This window comes from Thamnophis elegans, chromosome 2 (genome assembly GCF_009769535.1).
Source record: "Thamnophis elegans isolate rThaEle1 chromosome 2, rThaEle1.pri, whole genome shotgun sequence".
Lineage (NCBI taxonomy): Eukaryota > Metazoa > Chordata > Lepidosauria > Squamata > Colubridae > Thamnophis > Thamnophis elegans.
The window spans coordinates 173,711,745-173,734,262 of NC_045542.1; the positions used below are offsets into that span (position 1 = coordinate 173,711,745).

Here is a 22,518-nt window from a genome sequence, read left to right on the forward strand (position 1 = left end):
ATGGATGGATGGATGATAAACATCTTAAAGGTCCCTTTGGATGGATGATGGACAGACGGACGGATGATGGATGGATACAAAGATAGATAGATAGATGATAAGCATCTTAAAGATGCCCTTTGCCAGGCTCTCCTTTGTGATGCTGCATAGGCTCAACACACCAGATGCAAAGAAGACTCCTTGGGCAGAAAAGATTCAAAGAAGTGAAGTCTGAGGTAAATTTTACCTCAGAAGATGTTGGGGAAACCAGGGCCGGAATGGCTTCCCTTCAGCGGGAGGGAGAGGGGGAATTCCTCTAAAGGAAGGAGCAGGGAAACCTTTCGGAATCGGGGGCGGGGGGCGCCTCCAATCAAACCCCTCCCCAATCCCTTTGGGGAAGCCCCGTTTATTTTCTGCTTCTCTCCGAGTCTTTCCCGCCCTTATGGGGAATCCTGAACTTTTAGGCAGAATCCTCCAGGGGGCGGCCTCGGCCAAGAGAAGGTAACGCCAGGAGCTTCCCCGTTGGAGGAGGCGTGACATCACAAACGCTGGCCGGTCTAGGACCGTGCGCTCGCTCGCCATAGCCCCTGGGGCTCCATAGGGAGGCGGGGAGGCTACGGGGAGAGTCTGGCGGGGGGAGACCCAGACGTGTCCCGGGTGAGGGTGAGGGCTCTCCCCGTGCAAAGGGAGGCGAAGGAGGGCGAGACCTTGCGGAGACCCAGCAGGAGAGGAGAGAAGCGTGGCAAAGATTTGCTTTTTTTTTTGGTGTGCTAAGTGTTAGGACAAAGTGTACATTGGGTTTCCAATAGATCCAAATAAATATCGGTGGTGTGGTTGCTTTCCACGCATGAATTGAATCCTTTCTGGTGGCGTTAAATATTACAAATATATACAAATATTTGGAGGTCTTTGGGTGGGGGGGACAAATGTCAGGGTTTTAAAGGCTCCTGCTGGGTTGAGGCTGTTTTTCAAATATCGCTCATTAAAGTTTCTGAGTCAAACCGGAAAATGAAGAAGTAGAAGTTTCTTTTTCTCTGTTGATTGATGATCTAATGCTATCTACCCCCCTTGCCTTCTTCCATTCTCCAAAGGTCTTCTTCAGCTTCCCTATCCCGTTTCCTGAGGGGAATTCTCTACTCAACCTCTATATAAACATCTTTCTCTCTCTCTCTGTCTCTCTCTCTATATATATTTGAGATTCATTTTCCTTTTCCACTATTTGCCTTCCTTTGTTTTGCCTTTCCAATTTTATTCCAGTCACAGACCAGATGCCCTCTGCCTTCCCTTCCAACACAAGGCAGCAGCACAGCCGGTCACACTTTCCATTTTGAGGTCATTGTGAAGATAAGTGTTTTTGCAGTTGGGAGAGAATTGGAGCAGCAAAAGCCCCCTGCCCACCTCATCAAGGGGCAATGCATTGTTTCCAACCCTCTGACAGTTTCAGGCGCTTCCCTTTTGGCCCACTAGAGGGCGAAGGTTTCGGCTGGCTTTCCAGAGGACGCTGCAAAAGGAGGGACATCCCTGAGCCTTCCCTCTCTAGAACGTAACACTCGCTCTCCTTAACCCTTGGAGGTCCGCAGGCGCTGAAAAGGCTGCAGGAGAGATTTGCAAGGGAGGCATCGAGACCTGATGTTGTGTGGGGACTCTTCCCATGCGAAGAGAGGCCGTGGAGAAAGAGAGACACGTGCCCAGCCCTCCTCCGGGTTCAATCCCGCATTGCATGAATGATGGAGGAAACCACCATGTGGTCAAACACTAAAGCCTGGAACTTCAGGAGCCTCGAATACCAGGAGGCTGAAGGTCCCCGAGGACTTTGCAGCAAGCTCCACAACTTTTGTAGGCGATGGCTGAGACCAGAAAAGCACACCAAAGCCCAGATGCTGGACCTGGTGGTTCTGGAGCAGCTCCTGGCTATCCTTCCCCCAGAGATGGAGGGCTGGGTGCGGGAGTGTGGAGCAGAGACCAGCTCCCAGGCGGTGGCCCTGGCAGAAGGCTTCCTCCTGAGTCAGGTGGAGGAGAAGAAAGAGCAGGCTGAGTTGCAGGTGAGACACTTTACTCTTAGGGAGCTCAAAAGAATAGAAAACGTGTTTGAATTCTTCACCCCTCCTTCCCAAACTTCTCTGGCATTCATAATAGGTGATGTTCCTGTAGGACATTGTTCCATAGATTTCTCACTCAACCTCACTGATGGATTCTGGGGTCTTTGAGATTGAATTCTGAATATAAGAATTCACTTTATTTTGTGTGATGTATATTAATTCTTTTTTCCTTCCTCCAATTTGAAGTGTTGCGATATGGACATCAGAGACCCTGAGGGAAAGAAGAATCCATCAAATCCCCCTCAGGAGACATTTTGCAGGAGGATCCCTTGGGAAGATCCAAGTCGGGACACCTCAGGAGGTAATTGAAGGATCTTCAGATTACCCACCTGTCTTACCTTCACTATCCCTTGTCTTCTATAGAATACCTCTGCCTATTTTGTTAATTATGCATTTTGAAATTATTCCTTACAGAGAAACAAGGAGTGAAGTTTTCGGGAATTTATAATGGAGCTCAAACAGTGGTTGAACCTCCAAATCAAGTAAGAAAGGCAAAAATTGTTAGTTTTGTATTCTCCCTTTGCTTCAGGAAGTAAAGCAGGTGTGCAGAGTGCTCTCTCCTTCTATTTCTCTTCCTTCTTTGGACTGGATTATTTTTGTGTTCCTGAGCGGCATAGAAAGCATAATTGTAGGTTCAAGTTGCTCTCAATCAGCATAGCTTCCTCTGTAGTATATTACTGGGACAGGTTGGTTTGTCTTTTATTACCCTCCGATTTTATTTAGGAAATGTTTTTTAAAGACCATTGGTTAACCTGTTCTGCTAGGTCCCCCTCCCCCCAACTATGAGTAGAAGTGGAAGTAGAAGTGATTGTGGACTAGGACTCCAAAATCCCTGTTGCACTTACTACTGTTGAGCTAGGTATCACCTGTTCTATGCCTGTGCATTTGTTTTGTCTTTCCTAAATGTAAAACCTTATATTTCTAGCTACTGAGTTTCATTAGTTAGATAGGGCTCAAGCTGTTGATCCTTCTTTATCCCAAGTTCATCTTCTGGAGTATTGGTATTTCTGTCAATTTGTTCTCTGCAAATGTGATGAGTTCCCCTTCTATCCCCTTTTCTAAATCATTGATGAAGATGAACAGATCTTGCAAATCCCCCTGTTGCGTTCTTTTTTCCATGTTCAGGAGAGTCTTGTGTCCTTCGAGGAGGTGGCTGTTTATTTCTCTGAGGAGGAATGGTCTCAACTGCATCCTGACCAAAAAGTACTCCATTCTGAAGTCATGCTTGAAAACCATAGGAATGTGGTCTCTCTGGGTAAGAGTTTTCTAGTCCCCAATCAGAGAGTTCAAGAAGACAGATTATAGTTAGTTTTTTTATTTAAAAATCACTAATCAGATATTGTCTCCAGGAAGGGGGAAGGAAAGGATCTGGCCTTACGACTATAATTTTATTGCTTGTATCTACGATTTACATTGTTTTATTTAGTTTCCTAGCACGCTTTGTGTTGATTGGTTATTTAGTATCCTGTGACTATCACTAAGTGTTGTATCCTATGATTTATGGTGAATGTATTTTTATGATGATGATGATCATGATTTATCACATAGCTTTTACGTACACTGAGAGCTTATGCACTGAAGACAAATTCATACTGTCTAATCCCACTTGGCCTATAAACACCCTACCCCGCTGAGACTAAACTTGCATCAATGTAGCAAGCAATAAGTTCCTTTGCCTGCTTTGGTGCATTTACCCTCGCCCCCAATTTCAGACACAGCCTCTGAAATTACGAATGTTGCAGCACTATGGCCATCATTCACACTTATAAATGACAGCAGAGGTGCTGCAACGTTCACCCTTCTTATTCCCCCACCTTATCCCGCTGAGACTAAACTTGCGTCAATGTAGTGAGACATCAGTTCCTTTGCCTACTTTGGTGCATTTGCAGAAAACAGGCCTAAAGTAGTGAGAGATCATGCAAGATCAGTACCGTGAAATCTCGTACTACCCATACTGTATAATCTCGCACTATATACTTTAGGCCTCTGCTGACTGAGGCCTGCACGAGATCCAGGGCAATAGGCTTTGCAAACAGGAAAGACCTCTTTGGTTTCAAACACTTTTGCCCGGATCTCATGCAGTCCTCAGTTCAAAGAGAACACAGTCCTAAAGTACTAGCATGAGATATTGCACTACTGATCTCACATGATCGTAGTTTAGGGGTCTCTTCTCTGCAAACTGAGAAGAGCCCTTGAAAGTGAGACTTTTATCCTTAACCCACCCCAATAAATCCTAGGTTTTTTCCTAATTCCTCTTCAGATGTTTCCTTAACTCAAAACTGACTTTGAGTGAGATTTACATATATAGAGATAATTGGAAGGAAAGAGATATTTTCTAGACATTTTCAAAGCTTTCATGACTCATGAATATAAAAATAATATCCGTATCACAGCACTGTAATCATGCAAAATACAACATAATGGAATTTCAGAAAAATTCAGAAGATAATTCATTGACTTTCTACAGTTTGATCTTTTTCTTTAACCTTCTTATCATTTTTATTTCTCTTTTCCTTTGAAGGTAATGGGCAGGAGAATCAAGATTCCTGTGAAGTGTTCCCAGTGATCAATGCTCAAGATGGAACGGAGAACTTTGGAATTCAAATGGAATTAGAAAGCCATGAAAGAAACCAGCCAAACAATTGGAATCAGGAAAGATCATATTCCATTGATGCTCCAATGTATGACTTTCTTGCCCAACAAGAGAAAATGAGGAAAAAATATATTGGGAAAAGTATGAAGCTAATTAAAGCTAAATTACATGTAAACGAACACTATTTAACCCAAAACAAAGGAGAAGATGCTATAAGAACATACAACAGCGAAAATTACAATGGGACATTCATTCTTTGTCTTGGAAATAACTTCCGTACATCTCATAAAGTAATTCACACAAAAGAGAAGCCTTATAAATGCATGGTGTGTGGAAAGACCTTTACTCGAAATGATAGTCTTGTATGCCATAATATGATCCACACAGGGAAAAGGCCATTTAAATGCATGGAATGTGGAAAGGCCTTTGCTCGAAATGGAGGTCTTATTTCCCATAAATTGATCCACACAGGGGAGAAACCGTTTAAATGCATGGAGTGTGGAAAGGCCTTTGCTCAAAAAGGTAATCTTATTTCCCATGAGATGATACATACAGGGGAGACGCCATATAAATGTATGGCATCTAGAAAGACCTTTGCTCTCAGCAGTAATTTTGGTATTCACAAAAAGTTCCATCCAGGAGAAAAGCTAATTAAAGAGAAATTACATGTAAATGAACACTATTTAACCCAAAACAAAGAAGAAGATGGTATAAGAAGACACAACAGACAAAATTACAATGGAACATTCATTCTTTCTCTTGATAATAACATCTGTACATCTCATAAAGTAATTCACACAAAAGAGAAGCCTTATAAATGCATGGTGTGTGGAAAGACCTTTACTCGAAATGATAGTCTTGTTTGCCATAATATGATCCACACTGGAAAAAGGCCATTTAAATGCATGGAATGTGGAAAGACCTTTGCTCGAAATGGAGGTCTTATTTCTCATAAGTTGATCCACACGGGGGAGAAACCATTTAAATGCATGGAATGTGGAAAGGCCTTTGCTCAAAAAGGTAATCTTATTTCCCATAAGATGATACATACAGGGGAGAGGCCATATAAATGCATGGAGTGTGGAAAGACCTTTGCTCAAAATGGAGGTCTTCATCGCCATAAGATGATCCACACAGGGGAAAAACCATATAAATGCATGGAGTGTGGAAAGATGTTTGCTCGGAGCAGTAGACTTACTACCCACAAAAAGATTCACACAGGGGAGAAACCGTTTAAATGCATGGAGTGTGGAAAGACCTTTGCTCGAAATTGTGATCTTCTTTGCCATAACAGGATTCATACAGGGGAGAAGCCATATAAATGCATGGAGTGTGGAAAGACCTTTGCTTTCAGCAGTAGTCTTGGTAGTCACAAAAAGATCCATACAGGAGAAAAGCCATTTCAATGCATGGAGTGTGGAAAAACCTTTGCTCTGAGCCATAGACTTACTACCCACAAAAAGATGCACACAGGGGAGAAACCGTTTAAATGCATGGAGTGTGGAAAGACCTTTGCTCTGAGCAGTAGACTTAGAAGCCACAAAAAGATCCATACAGTGGAAAAAAACATATGTCCATGAATTGTTGAAAGACATTTGCTCAGAGCAGTAGTCTTGCTTCTCATAACAAAATCCACACAGGACAGAAGCCATTTAAATGCATGGAATGTGGAAAGACCTTTGCTCTGAATGGTCATCTTACTTCTCACAAAAGGCTCCATGTTCGGGAGAAACTATATAGCAATGTCAATTCCACTTAGACTTATCTTTCACCATAATGCTTCATAACACACACTGAGCAGTTTACAAAGTCGGCATATTGTCACCAGTAATCTGGGTACTAATGATATAGCTGTGCTTTAAATTCTCCAAAGGGCTTAAGCTTCCTAGTCACATTTGTTGAGGTGAATTTCCTACTCAATTCCTATGTAAAATTTTACCTCATTATGAGGTAACCATTCTGGAATATCCATAGGTTTCAGCTTTTTCTCCATTTTGGAACTGGTTTTCTTTTTTCTTTTTCTTCAGAGTCTGTCTGCGGGCATCAAAGGTGGGTCACCTTTGGGGTGTTCATCAGAGGTTGTTGGAGGGGTCTCTGCCCTTTTTGCTCACTGTGAGACTGAGCAAATAATTTGAAAAAGGCACTTGTCTATTGAATTAAAGAAATAAACATGCATAAAAATCATTTTTGTGATTGTGGCTTCCCTGGCTGTGTCACACTTTCCTCCACTTAAGATCAGAGTTCGCAACAACCACAAGACATAAGCTGGGTTTCCCAGAGAGCCTCTGGGCCCTTCTCTTTTGACTGCCTGGCTGTTTATGACAGGATTTGGACCAGTGGTTGGTTTCCCATCTTTTTACTACTAGTTTGCGCATACTCATGGACAATGCTTCTGCGCAAAAGCTTCTGCACATGCATAGAAGCATCTGGACAGTTGGGCGGAGGCTCGGGCCACTGCTACTATTGGTTTGACCGAGCCGAACCGGGAGCAAAACACCTTTGATTTGGATCTTTTTAAAAAAACAAAACAATTTTTATTTGTTTTTAAACAAAGACAAACATAAAAATAAAAAAACCATCTTCCATTACAAATTGTAGAAAGTGTGTCAGTTGGTTACAGTATTTCCATGCATCTCTTCCATAGTCACCACCTGCTTTTCATATCAAATCGCACATTTTAAATTCACCTATATTCCTGTATATCACAATTATTATATCTCAACCTTAATTTGACTATTATTGTTTTTACGTCCTTTTACTGTATATACTCGAGTATAAGCCTAGTTTTTCAGCCCACTTTTTGGGCTGAAAAAAGCCGCCTAGGCTTATACTCGAGTCAGTGAAAAATTTGCCCGAAATGGAGGAGAAAAAGGGGCGGGGCCATGCCGCTGGGTGACACTCGTGAATGGCCCAGTGCCCCTGTGAGTTTCCCCTCCCTCTGTGTCAGTTTGCCGCGCAGCGCGCACCGCACCATCCCCCCTCCTCACGTTCTAATGTAATGCAGGGCTGTCTTACGATTCCCCTTCCTCCCCCTCCTGCCGCTCTGCAACGATGTCCCACCTCCTCCTTGTTATGGCAAGCAGCCACATAGCGATGTCCCACCTCCTCTGGTACAGTGATCCAATGATAGGAATCACTGTGCCGTGTGTCATAGGAGGCGGGACATCGCTCCCGCGGCTGCACGGGACATCATCATCACAGCGGGACATCAGCATCATGAGGTGAGTGAAGTATTTCATTGAATACACCGCTAGTTTACTGTTTTTCTTTGAAATAAATATTCAAAAACATTATTGGTATCTATTTTTATTTTTGAAATTTACCGGTAGCTGCTGCATTTCCCACCCTAGGCTTATACTCGAGTCAATAACTTTTCCAGTTTTTTGTGGTAAAATTAGGTGCCTCGGCTTATATTCGGGTCGGCCTATACTCGCGTATATACGGTATATATAATATTCAAAATCTAGAATAGGATTATATAATAACATTCCATTAAATCATCCTAAAATCATCCAATCACAATACATCTGTATAACATATTCTAGATAAAACTTTTAAACCTCCTCTCATAATCTCCCTATATTGGGGTTTTTGGATCTTTTTGAGGCCTCCCCCAATCTCTGCCGAGACTACAGGGCGGCTGTTCTTGTGGGAAGTGAGTTCAAATTCTCCAGCGAGATTTTTTCTTCATCTCCATAAAGGGAAGGGAACATCAGGTGCTTCCCTATTGGCCCACAGGGGGACAAAAGTCATGGCTGCCGGAGGAAGAAGGCGGGGCTTAGCAGTGAGAAGACGGAGTTTCAGGCTATTCCTGAAATTCCCCTATTCCGAAGGAAATTGTACGGGTCGTTTCCGATCCTAGCTGTCCCGTAGAGACAGTGAAAGGTTAGGGGAGATCCAGTGACCTCAGAGACGTTCGCACGTCTCTGGGGGCTTGGAATTTTTGCCAGCTCCTGGATTAGCTGTAAGCTAACTGAAACTGCAGGTTGCTCCTAAGAATGGTGGAAGTGGTTTCAACTGGTAAGCTGATTTTATTACTCAAAGAGATACGGTCCACATTAAAATTTAAGCTAACTGAAGCCAAAGAACAGAAAAATCTAGCGGCGAATTGGTTTTTTTTTAATGGATTTATGGCCGGTGGTTTTAATGATATTTACGTGGATAAAGGAAAGATTACTCCAACATTCCCTTTGACTCTTCTTAAGTGGGCTGTAAACCAATTTGGCTTTTCACAATCTGACACTTTTATTGCTTGGCTGTGTTGGTCTAAGATCAGATAAGATCGCAAAGCTCCCAGCGTGTTCTTACTTGCAAATATTTTAAAGCTTCTAGCTGCGTCACAACATGGCGACTACATACACTTCAAATGATTCGTTTCAAATGATTTTCTCTGCATTTCAAAAGTTGTTTGACTCGTATGAAAGATTTGAAAAAAAATTGGACTATTTAACATTAAAATATGAAGAAAAAAGTGAGAACGTTGAATGTTTGAATGTTCCTGAAATACAAATGAAGAATGTTAGAAATGAAGTCTTTCAACTTGCTGACACGCTGGGCATCTGGTTTACTTCGGAGGGACAAAGAGATGCAACGCTTGAAAGGGGGGCAGCCATACAGAAGATTTATTTCAAAAGACAGAGCGCAGGAGGAATGAGAAGCATTAAAGAAGCTATACTTTATGAAACATTTGCAGAATTTTCGATACCACCCTTTAGAATTAAAAACAAACTGAAAAGTGTAACAAGCCGAGGACAACGTTATTATTACATCATACAAACAATGTAATATTTTTGCTAATGCCAGTTGTTTCTAAGCATTTTATGATCCAACTATGTGGCAGTGAGTCAAATGCCTTTTTGTAATCAATCCAGACCATATTCAAGTTCGTTTTTCTGTTCTTACAATTTTCTAATATCATTTTATCAATTAGAAGCTGATCTTTTGTGCCCCTGCTCCTTCTTTTGTTGCCTTTTTGCTCTACTGGCAAGATGTTGTTTGTTTCCAAATAATCCATCATGTTATCTGCAATAATGCCTGTGAGTAATTTGAAGGTTGTTGGCAAGCATGTTATTGGTCTGTAGTTTTCAGGTGTTGTTCCTTTAGTTGCATCTTTCTGAATCAAGTATGTTTTTCCAGTTGTCAACCATTCATCAATTTGGCCGTTTTGTAAAATTTCATTCAGTTGCCTGGCCAATATTGCATGTAAACTGGTCAGATATTTGTCCAGAAACCATGTAATTGGTCCTTTCCAGGTGATGTCCAATTCTTTACCTTTTTAACTCGATTTTTGACCATCTCAGTTGTTATTTCTAATACTTGCATTTGTTTGTTGCCAATGCTTTTCTCAAAGTCATGTATCCACTTTGCTTCCTTGTTGTAGTCCTTTGCATTTTCCCACAATTCTTTCCAGAATTCAACTGTGGCCTGTTTTTCTGGTTTTTCACTTTTGGTGTCACCATTCACATTAAGACTTTGATAAAAACGCCATTGGTCTGATCGAAATTGCTGATTTTGTTTATATTGGATGATTCGTGCCTCATATCTTTCAATTTTTCTAGCTGTTGCTGTTATCTGCTGTTTTACAATCTCAACAGCTTCATTGATGTTTCTTGTATCCAATCTATATCTTCTGATTAGCCGATCTATGATTTTGTTGTTTTTAAGCCATTGTTCATGCATGTTCTTTAAGTTACTGGCATCTGCTCTTAATTTTTTGATTTTTTGTTCTAAACGGATTTTCCACTTTGACTTTGATGCTTTTTCTGTTGTGTGACTAGGTACTTTAATTTTAATGCCTAGTTCATTAGTGACTATTACAGCTGCGCTGTACATTAACTGGTTTGTTTCCAAGATGGATTCCGGTTCAATTGTTGAAAACACTGCATTAACCATTTTCATGATAGGGGCCAAAATTTTCTTAGGCACAGTTTTTAGTGATGGTAAACGTTGCCTTTCCTCATTAAGCAGAAAATGCTCCATGATCTTATCCTTCAATTCTTTTTGTTTTTGAGTTAGTTCATCAGTTGGTTCAGTGATAACTGGTTCTAGTGGTGGTGATGTTATTTCCTCCCCGAGAGCTTCTTCTGGGAGTTCTACTATAATGTCTTTAGTTGTGTCTTGAATATCAGTTATTTCCACTTGTGATATTGTTTTTTGGGTTTTGCAATTTGCCTGAATTTCCTCATGTTCAACTTCACTAAACACTTTATTCCGTATAATAAATCGCCTTTGATCTGCTAGTCGTTGTTCACTAACATTTGAATCTGGATATTGTTGTTTCCATAATTCATACATTCGCTTTAAATAGCCACTTTTTTCTGGCTCTGAGTTGTAGTAACAGGCCATTATGGCACGGTTTTAATCTGCACTATATTTTTGTCATTTTGTTGGCTGGTCCACTTGTAGCCCACTTGTCGACGGATGTCCAGGGACCCCAACATCCGCCGCGGCCCTTGTTAACCCACGCGACGACCGATGCGGTATGGAATTCTTATTTGTTTTTTTCACCATTTTGTATGGGTTGGCGGGGTTTTTTTTACGGGACCAGATGCCAACCTGACCCCAAACCTCCTCCTTTCTCATCCGGGCTTGGGACCGGCAACGGCGGATTATTATTATTATTATTATTATTATTATTGTACAATTGTATCACAGCGGCCAGTTGTTTCGCCGGATTTGGCATTGGTTACTAGTCGGGCCCCACCCAGGGGCCTAGGACGTCGTAACGTATTTTCGTAATATGCGTGCAGATCCAAGCAGTGCGGCTTTTTGCATTTGACTGATGGTGATTTTGTCAATTTTTAACTGTTTTAAATGTAATTCCAGTGCTTTTGGAATAGCACCCAGTGTGCCAATTACCACTGGAATTACCACTGCTGGTTTGTGCCATAGTCGTTGAATTTCGATTTTTAAGTCCTGGTATCTTGCGATTTTTTCATGTTCCTTCTCGGCGGCCCTGCTATCACCTGGTATTGCGATGTCTATGGTTGTGACCTTATTTTTCTCAACCAGTGTGATGTCTGGTGTATTATGCGCCAGTATTTTGTCGGTTTGTATACGGAAATCCCACAAGATCTTGACCATCTGATTTTCGGTGACTTTTTCAGGCTGATGTTCCCACCAGTTTGTTGCTGTTTTAATATTATAATTTTTGCACAAATTCCAATGGATCATTTGTGCTACTGAATTGTGCCGCAATTTATAATCAGTCTGCGTGATTTTTTTACAGCAGCTGAGTATGTGATCAACAGTTTCATCAGCTTCTTTGCAAAGTCTGCATTTGGCATCATCAGAGGATTTTTCGATTTTGGCCTTAATGGCATTTGTGCGGATAGCTTGTTCTTGCTCAGCCAGGATTAGTGACTCTGTTTCTTTCTTTAATGTACCTGTTTTTAACCATAACCAAGTTTGTTCACTGTCCACTTTATCTTTTATTTTTTCCAGAAATTGACCATGCAGTGCTTTGTTCTGCCAACTCTCCATTCTTGATTTTATCACATCTTTTCTGTATTCTTGTTTTGTCTGTTGGGCCTTCAGTAGATTTTTGTTCTTTACTTCGATTAATAGATGTTCTTGAGTGTCTTTTAAATAATCAGCCAGTGCATGTTTTTCTTCTTCAACTGTTTGCTTCACTTGTAATAATCCTCTGCCACCTGATTTTCGGGGCAGATATAGTCTATCAGTATCACCACGTGGATGTAAACTGTAGTGTATTGTCATTAGTTTCCTGGTTTTTCGGTCCAAAAGGTCCAAATCAGCTTGTGTCCAGTTAACTATGCCAGCTGTGTATCTTATAACTGGTATTGCCCAGGTATTTATGGCCTTGATTGTATTTCCACCATTCAATTTAGATTTTAAAATTTTCCTAACTCTGTTGGTGTACTCTCGCCTGACAATAGTTTTTACTTCTCCATGTTTGATGTTATCCAACTGCAGAATGCCTAAGTATTTGTAGGCTTCATTTTCTTTGCATTTAATTAGTTGGCCATTGGGCATTTCAATTCCCTCAGATGCAGTGATTTTGCCCCTTTTTATGGATACAGTGGCGCATTTTTCCATGCCAAACTGCATTGAAATATCGGTGCTGAATACTCGGACTGTATTTGTCAATGATTGGATTTCTATTTCTGACTTTCCATAGAGTTTCAAATCATCCATATATAGTAAATGCGAAATTTTTTCAGCTTTTTTGGCTGTTTGGTAGCCTAATTTCATTTTTTTTAAGATTACTGATAGTGGGATCATTGCGATGATGAAGAGAAGAGGTGAAAGTGAATCACCCTGGAAAATTCCTCGCTTGATATTAACCATTCCGTAGCTCTCATTCCCTACTGCCAACTCAGTTCTCCATTGTTTCATTGCCTTTTCAGTAAAGGATGTAATATTTTTGCTAATGCCAGTTGTTTCTAAGCATTTTATGATCCAACTATGTGGCAGTGAGTCAAATGCCTTTTTGTAATCAATCCAGACCATATTCAAGTTCGTTTTTCTGTTCTTACAATTTTCTAATATCATTTTATCAATTAGAAGCTGATCTTTTGTGCCCCTGCTCCTTCTTTTGTTGCCTTTTTGCTCTACTGGCAAGATGTTGTTTGTTTCCAAATAATCCATCATGTTATCTGCAATAATGCCTGTGAGTAATTTGAAGGTTGTTGGTAAGCATGTTATTGGTCTATAGTTTTCAGGTGTTGTTCCTTTAGTTGGATCTTTCTGAATCAAGTATGTTTTTCCAGTTGTCAACCATTCATCAATTTGGCCCTTTTGTAAAATTTCATTCAGTTGCCTGGCCAATATTGCATGTAAACTGGTCAGATATTTGAGCCAGAAACCATGTAATTGGTCCTTTCCAGGTGATGTCCAATTCTTTACCTTTTTAACTCGATTTTTGATCATCTCAGTTGTTATTTCTAATACTTGCATTTGTTTGTTGCCAATGCTTTTCTCAAAGTCATGTATCCACTTTGCTTCCTTGTTGTAGTCCTTTGCATTTTCCCACAATTCTTTCCAGAATTCAACTGTGGCCTGCTTTTCTGGTTTTTCACTTTTGGTGTCACCATTCACATTAAGACTTTGATAAAAACGCCGTTGGTCTGATCGAAATTGCTGATTTTGTTTATATTGGATGATTCGTGCCTCATATCTTTCAATTTTTCTAGCTGTTGCTGTTATCTGCTGTTTTACAATCTCTACAGCTTCATTGATGTTTCTTGTATCCAATCTATATCTTCTGATTAGCCGATCTATGATTTTGTTGTTTTTAAGCCGTTGCTCATGCATGTTCTTTAAGTTACTAGCATCTGCCCTTAATTTTTTGATTTTTTGTTCTAGACGGATTTTCCACTTTGGCTTTGATGCTTTTTCTGTTGTGTGACTAGGTACTTTAATTTTAATGCCTAGTTCGTTAGTGACTATTACAGCTGCGCTGTACATTAACTGGTTTGTTTCCAAGATGGATCCCGGTTCAATTGTTGAAAACACTGCATTAACCATTTTCATGATGGGGGCCAAAATTTTCTTAGGCACAGTTTTTAGTGATGGTAAACGTTGCCTTTCCTCATTAAGCAGAAAATGCTCCATGATCTTATCCTTCAATTCTTTTTGTTTTTGAGTTAGTTCATCAGTTGGTTCAGTGATAACTGGTTCTAGTGGTGGTGATGTTATTTCCTCCCTGAGAGCTTCTTCTGGGAGTTCTACTATAGTGTCTTTAGTTGTGTCTTGAATATCAGTTATTTCCGCTTGTGATATTGTTTTTTGGGTTTTGCAATTTGCCTGAATTTCCTCATGTTCAACTTCACTAAACACTTTATTCCGTATAATAAATCGCCTTTGATCTGCTAGTCGTTGTTCACTAACATTTGAATCTGGATATTGTTGTTTCCATAATTCATACATTCGCTTTAAATATCCTCTTTTTTCTGGCTCTGAGTTGTAGTAACAGGCCATTATGGCACGGTTTTCATCTGCACTATATTTTTGTCGTTTTGTTGGCTGGTCCACTTGTAGCCCACTTGTCGACGGATGTCCAGGGACCCCAACATCCGCCGCGGCCCTTGTTAACCCGCGCGACGACCGATGCGGTATGGAATTCTTATTCTTTTTTTTCACCATATTGTATGGGTTGGCGGGGGTTTTTTTACGGGACCAGATGCCAACCTGATCCCAACCTTCCTCCTTTCTCATCCGGGCTTGGGACCGGCAACGGCGGAGTTATTATTATTATTATTATTATTATTATTATTATTATTATTTTAAATAATAATTATAGTCAAATGAAAATGGATTTATGATGATGGTGATATGTATGAATATTTGAGTTAAAATGCTCGAGTTAACATGAATTATGTTTGTTGACTGTGGAAGAGATGCATAAAAGTCTATTTGTAACCAACTGATACACTTTCTATAGCATGTATGTTGTATTTGTTTTAAATTAAAAATTAAAAAATTTTGATAAAAAAGTCACGGCTGCCTTTGCAGAGGAGGACGTGAAGGAAACGACTTCATAGAGCCTTGCCGCTCTAGGATGCGGCACTCGCTCTCCTTAACGCCTGGGGCTCCGCAGGAGGCGGAGAGTCTGCAGGAGAGTTGGGGGGGGCGTGGCAGATCCAGACGTGTCCCGGGTGAGTTGGGGGCTCTTCCCGGGCAAAGAGAGGCGGAGGAGAGAGAGAGACCCTCTCCCGGCCCTTTGGCGGTTTCAACCCTGGGTCCCATGCTCCCCAGCCGTCCTTTGCATGAAGTGGGAAGACCCAGCAGGAGAGGAGAGAAGCCGGGGAGGAGAAGGCAGGATTCGCACCCGGCTCCTCGAGGGCCCAACCCTGTCTGCCTCTCCAGCTGCCTCCTTCCCGGCCCTGCTCTGGGATGACCCCTTTGGGGCTCCGGGCAGGTTGGGTGAAGGTTGTTCAGTGGCTGAATTCTCCACTTTGTAATTCTTGGGATTTATTTTTCTTTCCATCTCAGCTACACAAACTCAAAGCCATTTCTAATGTTTTCAAGGCAAAAGTATCTCTTGGGCAAAGAGAGCAGAATACCGTATATACTCGAGTATAGGCCGACCCGAATATAAGCCAAGGCACCTAATTTTACCACAAAAAACTGGAAAAGTTATTGACTCGAGTATAAGCCTAGGGTGGGAAATGCAGCAGCTACCGGTAAATTTCAAAAATAAAAATAGATACCAATAATGTTTTTGAATATTTATTTCAAAGAAAAACAGTAAACTAGCGGTGTATTCAATGAAATACTTCACTCACCTCATGATGCTGATGTCCCGCTGTGATGATGATGTCCCGTGCAGCCGCGGGAGCGATGTCCCGCCTCCTATGACACACGGCACAGTGATTCCTATCATTGGATCACTGTACCAGAGGAGGTGGGACATCGCTATGTGGCTGCTTGCCATAACAAGGAGGAGGTGGGACATCATTGCAGAGCGGCAGGAGGGGGAGGAAGGGGAATCGTAAGACAGCCCTGCATTACATTAGAACGTGAGGAGGGGGGATGGTGCGGTGCGCGCTGTGCGGCAAACTGACACAGAGGGAGGGGAAACTCACAGGGGCACTGGGCCATTCACGAGTGTCACCCAGCGGCATGGCCCCACCCCTTTTTCTCCTCCATTTCGGGCAAATTTTTCACTGACTCGAGTATAAGCCGAGGCGGCTTTTTTCAGCCCAAAAAGTGGGCTGAAAAACTAGGCTTATACTCGAGTATATACAGTAACCTGCGGTGGTCAGTCCTGCAAAAACAAAAAGCACCCTATGAATGCAAAGCGGTTGGAGATCCACAAGAAAAGATTCACTTGGAGTTGCCTTGCAGCCCAGAGAAAGGATGGAGACACAACTTTTAGCAAGTGAAGCCACTCCAAAAGGCCCTTGTGCTCTTCAGCCTGGGAGCTGTGGGGAGATCAGGAAAAGCCGGCAGAAGTTCCTGGAGGAGGAAACCATCCTCCATTCAGAAGTTCAGCCCTGCAACTTCAGGAGCCTCCAATACCAGGAGGCTGAAGGTCCCCGAGAACTTTGCAGCCGACTCCACAACTTTGGCAGGCGATGGCTGAGACCACATAAGCACACCAAAGCCCAGATGCTGGACCTGGTGGTTCTGGAGCAGCTCCTGGCTATCCTGCTCCCAGAGATGGAGAGCTGGGTGCGGGATTGTGGAGCAGAGACCAGCTCCCAGGCAGTGGCCCTGGCGGAAGGCTTCCTCCTGAGCCAGGCAGAAGAACAGGTCAAGTTGGAGGTGAGAGACCTTTGTCTCTGGAGTCTAGATGAGCTTTGAGGGAATAAAGAGTTTGAATTCTTCACCCAATCCCTTCCAGACTCCTCTGACATGGAGGTGCTACATGGAGGTGTTTCACTAATTCTTGTTGGACACAGTTCCATTCATTCCACTCTCAGCTCCTTGAGGAATATTGGGCACTTTGAGGTTGTGTTCAGGGATCAAGAATTTAGCTGTTGTCGCTAAATGCCAGGTCTGTTGTACATAAAGCTCCTCTCGTCCGGGACTTAATTTTAGATGAGAGGGCAGACCTGGCATGTATTACTGAAACCTGGCTGGGCCCAGAGGGAGGAGTCCCCCTTGTAGAACTGTGCCCAGAAGGATTTCAGGTGCTACATCAGCCGAGAGCCCAGGGAAGGGGTGGGGGTGTGGCCGCTGTTATCCGAGAGTCGTTAGTTCCTCGTAGGGTCCCTGCTCCGGAGATTGTCAGGTGTGAGTCTTTGCTGTTAAAGTTGGACCTCAAGGGTCAAGTGGGTCTGCTGTTAACGTACCTGCCTCCCAACAGCGTTGCAGCAGCCCTCCCCTCGCTCCTCGAGTCGGTAGCCGAGCTGGCAGTTGAGTTCCCTAGGCTGATGGTCCTGGGGGACTTTAATTTGCCGTCGCTCGGTGAAAACTCGGAGGGGGCGCAGGAGTTCATGGCTTCCATGACAGCCATGGGCTTGACCCAAGTAATTCGAGGCCCAACCCATTCGGCGGGACACATGCTTGACCTTGTATTTCTCTCGGAGCAGTGGATTTGTGATCTTGGTCTGAGGGGGAACGACATCATACCCCTGTCGTGGTCAGACCACTGCCTACTGAGGCTCGACTTTCGGAGACCAAACCCCCACTGTAGGGAGGAGGAACCGACCAGGTGGTTCCGCCCCAGGCGTCTTATGGAACCGTCAAGGTTCCAGACAGAGCTTGGGGCTATTCCTGACACTTTCGCCCACAGTCCGGTGGAGACTCTGGTTGCTGCGTGGCACTCGGCAGCATCGGAGACCCTCGACCGGATTGCGCCACTGCGGCCCCTCCGAGGCGGCGGATCCCGGAGACCTCCTTGGTTCACTGAGGAACTCCGGGAGATGAAGCGCCGGAGGAGATGCCTAGAGCACCGTTGGAGGTCCGATAAGTCCGAAGCGAACCGAGCAATGGTAACCACCTGCACCAAGGAATACACCAGGGCACTTAGGGCTGCAAAAAGATCCCATATAGCCACCTTGGTTGCGTCCGCTGAGTCCCGCCCGGCCGCCCTGTTTAGGATAACCCGCTCCCTACTGAACAAAAGGGAAGCGGGGGAACCCTTGCAGGGCAGAGCCGAAGAGTATGCCCAATTCTTAGCGGACAAAATTGCTCGGTTTCGGTCGGACTTGGACTCCACCCCTGCAGCTCCAGCCGAGGCACAGGAGGATCAATTTGAACAACTCTGGGTTGAGTTTCAAGACGTTACCCCCGGGGATGTGGACAAGGCCATGAGGGCTGTAAGTACCTCCACCTGTGTACTGGATCCGTGTCCCTCATGGTTAGTTACTAACTGCAGTGAGGTGACACGAGGCTGGATCCAGGCGGTTGTCACCGCCTCACTTCGGGAGGGGAACTTCCCCGCCGCACTGAAAGCGGCGGTGGTGAGACCCCTCCTGAAGAAGCCATCTTTGGATCCAGCTATCCTTAATAATTATCGTCCAGTCTCCAACCTCCCCTTTCTGGGGAAGGTTGTTGAGAAGGTGGTGGCCTTCCAGCTCCAGCGGTCCTTGGAGGAAGCAAACTATCTAGACCCCTTCCAGTCAGGCTTCAGACCCGGTTACAGCACAGAAACCGCTTTGGTCGCATTGACCGATGATCTCTGGAGGGCCAGAGATGGAGGACATTCCTCCATCCTGGTTCTCCTCGACCTCTCAGCGGCTTTCGATACCATCGACCATGGTATCCTTCTGCGACGACTGCGGGAGGTGGGAGTGGGAGGCGCCGTGTTGCGGTGGTTCTCCTCCTACCTCTCGGACAGGTCGCAGTCGGTGTTAGTGGGGGGGCAGAGATCGTCCCCTAGGCCCCTAACTTATGGGGTGCCTCAGGGCTCGGTCTTATCCCCCCTACTATTCAACATCTACATGAAACCGCTGGGTGAGATCATTCGCAGGCACGGGATTAGATACCATCAATATGCGGACGATACTCAACTGTATCTGTCCGCCCCGTGCCAACTCAATGAAGCGGCAGACGTGATGAACCGCGGCCTCGAAGCTGTTATGGACTGGATGAGGGTTAACAAGCTCGTGCTCAACCCAGAAAAGACCGAGTGGCTGTTGTGTTTCCCTCCCAGAGATTCGACCAATATTCCATCACTCAGGCTGGGGGGTCAAATTCTACACCCCTCAGAGAGGGTTCGCAACTTGGGAGTCCTCCTGGACTCACAGCTATCGTTTGACCACCATTTAATGGCTGTGACCAGGGGGGCATTCGCCCAGGTTCGCCTGGTGCGCCAGTTGCGACCCTACCTGAATCGGGAGGCTCTCACAACAGTCACCCGGGCCCTTGTGACCTCTAGGCTGGAATACTGCAACGTGCTCTACATGGGGCTGCCCTTGAAGAGCATCCGGCGACTTCAGCTAGTACAGAATGCGGCCGCGCGAGTGATTGTGGGTGCACCTCGGTTCACCCGCATAACACCTATCCTCCGCGAGCTGCGCTGGCTACCTGTCGATCTCCGGATGCGCTTCAAGGTGCTATTAGTCACCCATAAAGCCCTACATGGCAGTGGATCTGGATACTTGAGAGACCGCCTTCTGCCAATTACATCCCTGCGACCAATAAGATCACATAGATTAGGCCTCCTCCGTATACCATCGGCCAGCCAGTGTCGGCTGGCAACTACAAGGAGGAGGGCCTTCTCAGTAGTAGCCCCGACCCTTTGGAACGAGCTCCCCGTAGAGATTCGCACCCTCGCCACCGTCCAGGCCTTCCGCACAGCCTTGAAGAACTGGCTCGCCCGTCAGGCCTGGGGACAAGGATAATTCCCCTCCCGAATGATGAATGTATGTTGTTTATTATTTTATTATATGTCTTATCTTAATGTCTGTATCTCCCCTTCCCCTATTTTATGTGAGCCGCCCTGAGTCCCCTCAGGGAAAAGGGCGGCCTACAAATATTAATAAATCTCTCTAAATCTCACTTCATGTTGTGTGATGTCCATAAATTATTTTCCTTTTCTCCTTCCTCCTATTTCAAGTCCTTCACTGTGGAGCTCAGAGATCCTAAAGGAAGGAGGAATCCATCAAATTCCCCTGAGGATCTGTTTTTCAGAGCAGTATCTGAGAAAGAGTCAAGTCAGGACACCTTGGGAGGTAACCGAAGGTCCTTCGCTCCCCAGAGAGATCCCAGCTATCTTACCTCGTCTATGCCTTCTCTTAAGAATGATATCTCCTTCTATTTTGCTATTATATAACCAATTTCGTTGTATTTAAGTACAATGGCAATAAAGATTATACTTATACTTATTAATCATGAATGTCTTCCTCACAGGGAAACATAGTATGAAGGTTTCCGGTCTTTATGGCGGAGCTGAATCGGTGGTTGAACCTCCAAATGAAGTAAGTGGGGGATATAAACTAGATTTGTATTGTCTCTTGCCTTCAAGAAGTCAAGCTGGTGTACAGTACACTCCATTCGTCTCTCCTTCCACCCCCACTCTTGTTCTGGCAGTGTTATTTGCCTGATTCCGAGCACCATGGAAAGGAGAATAGCAGGTTCAGGTTGCTTTCAGCAGGTTAGTTTCCTCTGAAGACTGTCTTGTTGGGACACAATGTTTTGTCATTTCTATCCCCAGATTCTGTTTAGTAAATGTTTTTTTATTTTTATTATTTTAAACACTTAAACATAATAACAAAGACATAGATACAACATTTATACAACACACCGGAGCTTCATGTTCCTTCCAGTAGCAGTTTTGAATCGGTACCATTTTATATACAATATTTTCCCTCCTAATACACTTCCATTGGATTTCTCCATTTTTAACCCTCTTATTTCATTATCATTTATTTATCTATCCATTTTTGGGCTATACACATCAGGCAAACTTTGTGCTTCTTTTACTTGTGTAACATTTTTCCTTGGTTTATAATGTTTATCTTTTTTAGGTTCTAATGTTAATCTTTGTTTCTTTCCTCCAACCACCTGTACCATTTTTCCCATACTAAATAATATTCTGTCTCTTTCTTTCCTTGGATTTCTTTAGTTAACTTGTCCATCTTGGCGCAGTCTAGAATCTTTCTTATTATTTCATCTTCATTTGGTGTTATTCTTCCATCTCTGCGCAAATGCAATCCTAGACACTGTAATTATATGTAAGATTAGATATAGGGTCTCTCTTTTATATTTAGTCGTTGTTATACCTAAGAGGAACTGTTTTTTTAACTTGCTCTAGTAAACTTGCTCTGCTGGGTACTCTTCCTACTATTAGTTTACAAGACGTTTTTTTTTTTTTTAAATATTTTCACGAAATAGGAATGAAGGAATAAACACAATTTTCTGTTCTCCCATCTCCCTTAAACCTTGGAATCTTATCAAGCTAATGATTTAAGTATTTAATTTAGCAAATAACTATTTAATTTAGCAAATAGTTGTGGTTTCGGAATTTGTGAACAATGGAACAGACCCACCAAACCCTCCCTGGCCTTTTTTGTTGTTTCTTGTTCAGGAGGGCCTTTTATCCTTCGAGGAGGTGGCTGTGTATTTCTCTGAGGAGGAGTGGTCACAGCTGAGCTCTGACCAAAAAGAGCTGCATTGGGAAGTCATGGTGGAAAATGATAGGAACATGGTCTCTCTCGGTAAGCGTTTGCTATTCCTAACTCTAGCATTGAGAGTAAATAGAAGTATTTCTTTTCTTTTTTTGAAAATTTTATTAATTTCATATATACATTCACAATTATATGATCTCATAACTGTTATTAATAATATGTATTTATAACAATTTTTCCTGCAACCGTTCTTCATATTTTTTTAGTTTTCATGTTTTATATGTTTTTAGATGTTTATCATTATCTATCTATCATCTATCTATCTATCTATCTATCTATCTATCTATCTATCTATCTATCTATCTATCTAATCTATCTAATCTATCTACCTACCTACCTACCTACCTACCTACCTACCTACCATCTCTCTATCATCTCTCTATTTATCTAATCTATCTATCTATCTATCTATCTATCTATCTATCTATCTATCTATCTATCTATCTATCTATCTAATCTATCTACCTACCTACCTACCTACCTACCTATCATCTCTATCATCTATCTATTTATCTAATCAATCAATCAATCTATCTATCCATCCATCCATCCATCCATCCATCCATCCATCCATCTTTCTATCCATCTATCATCTATCCAGGCACCTTTATGATGTTTATCATCTATCATTGTCACGCCCCACTCCATTCCATAATTAGGAAAGAAGACCAAGAGACTCCATGGGTTGGAAATCCAAAGTACTTTTACTAATTATAAATGGTAAGCGAGCAGTAGTGAAGCAAGATCTGAATAATATGGCGCGAAAGCAATTGATATATGGCAAAGCCCGTTCCCCCCCTTAGGA

General features: G+C 43.1%; 1 protein-coding gene across 1 annotated transcript in view; it reads left to right on the forward strand.

Annotated features, from left to right (window-relative positions):
* Positions 1-1,932: 1,932 nt before the first annotated feature.
* Positions 1,933-22,518, forward strand: part of LOC116502611 (zinc finger protein 420-like) — a 49,202-nt gene continuing 28,616 nt past the window's right edge. Inside the window, exons 1-2 of the mRNA XM_032208482.1 lie at positions 1,933-2,021; positions 2,265-2,379. Of these exons, the coding sequence (XP_032064373.1) occupies positions 2,274-2,379 (106 nt within the window). The 5' untranslated portion in view covers positions 1,933-2,021; positions 2,265-2,273. The remainder of the gene's footprint in view (positions 2,022-2,264; positions 2,380-22,518) is intronic.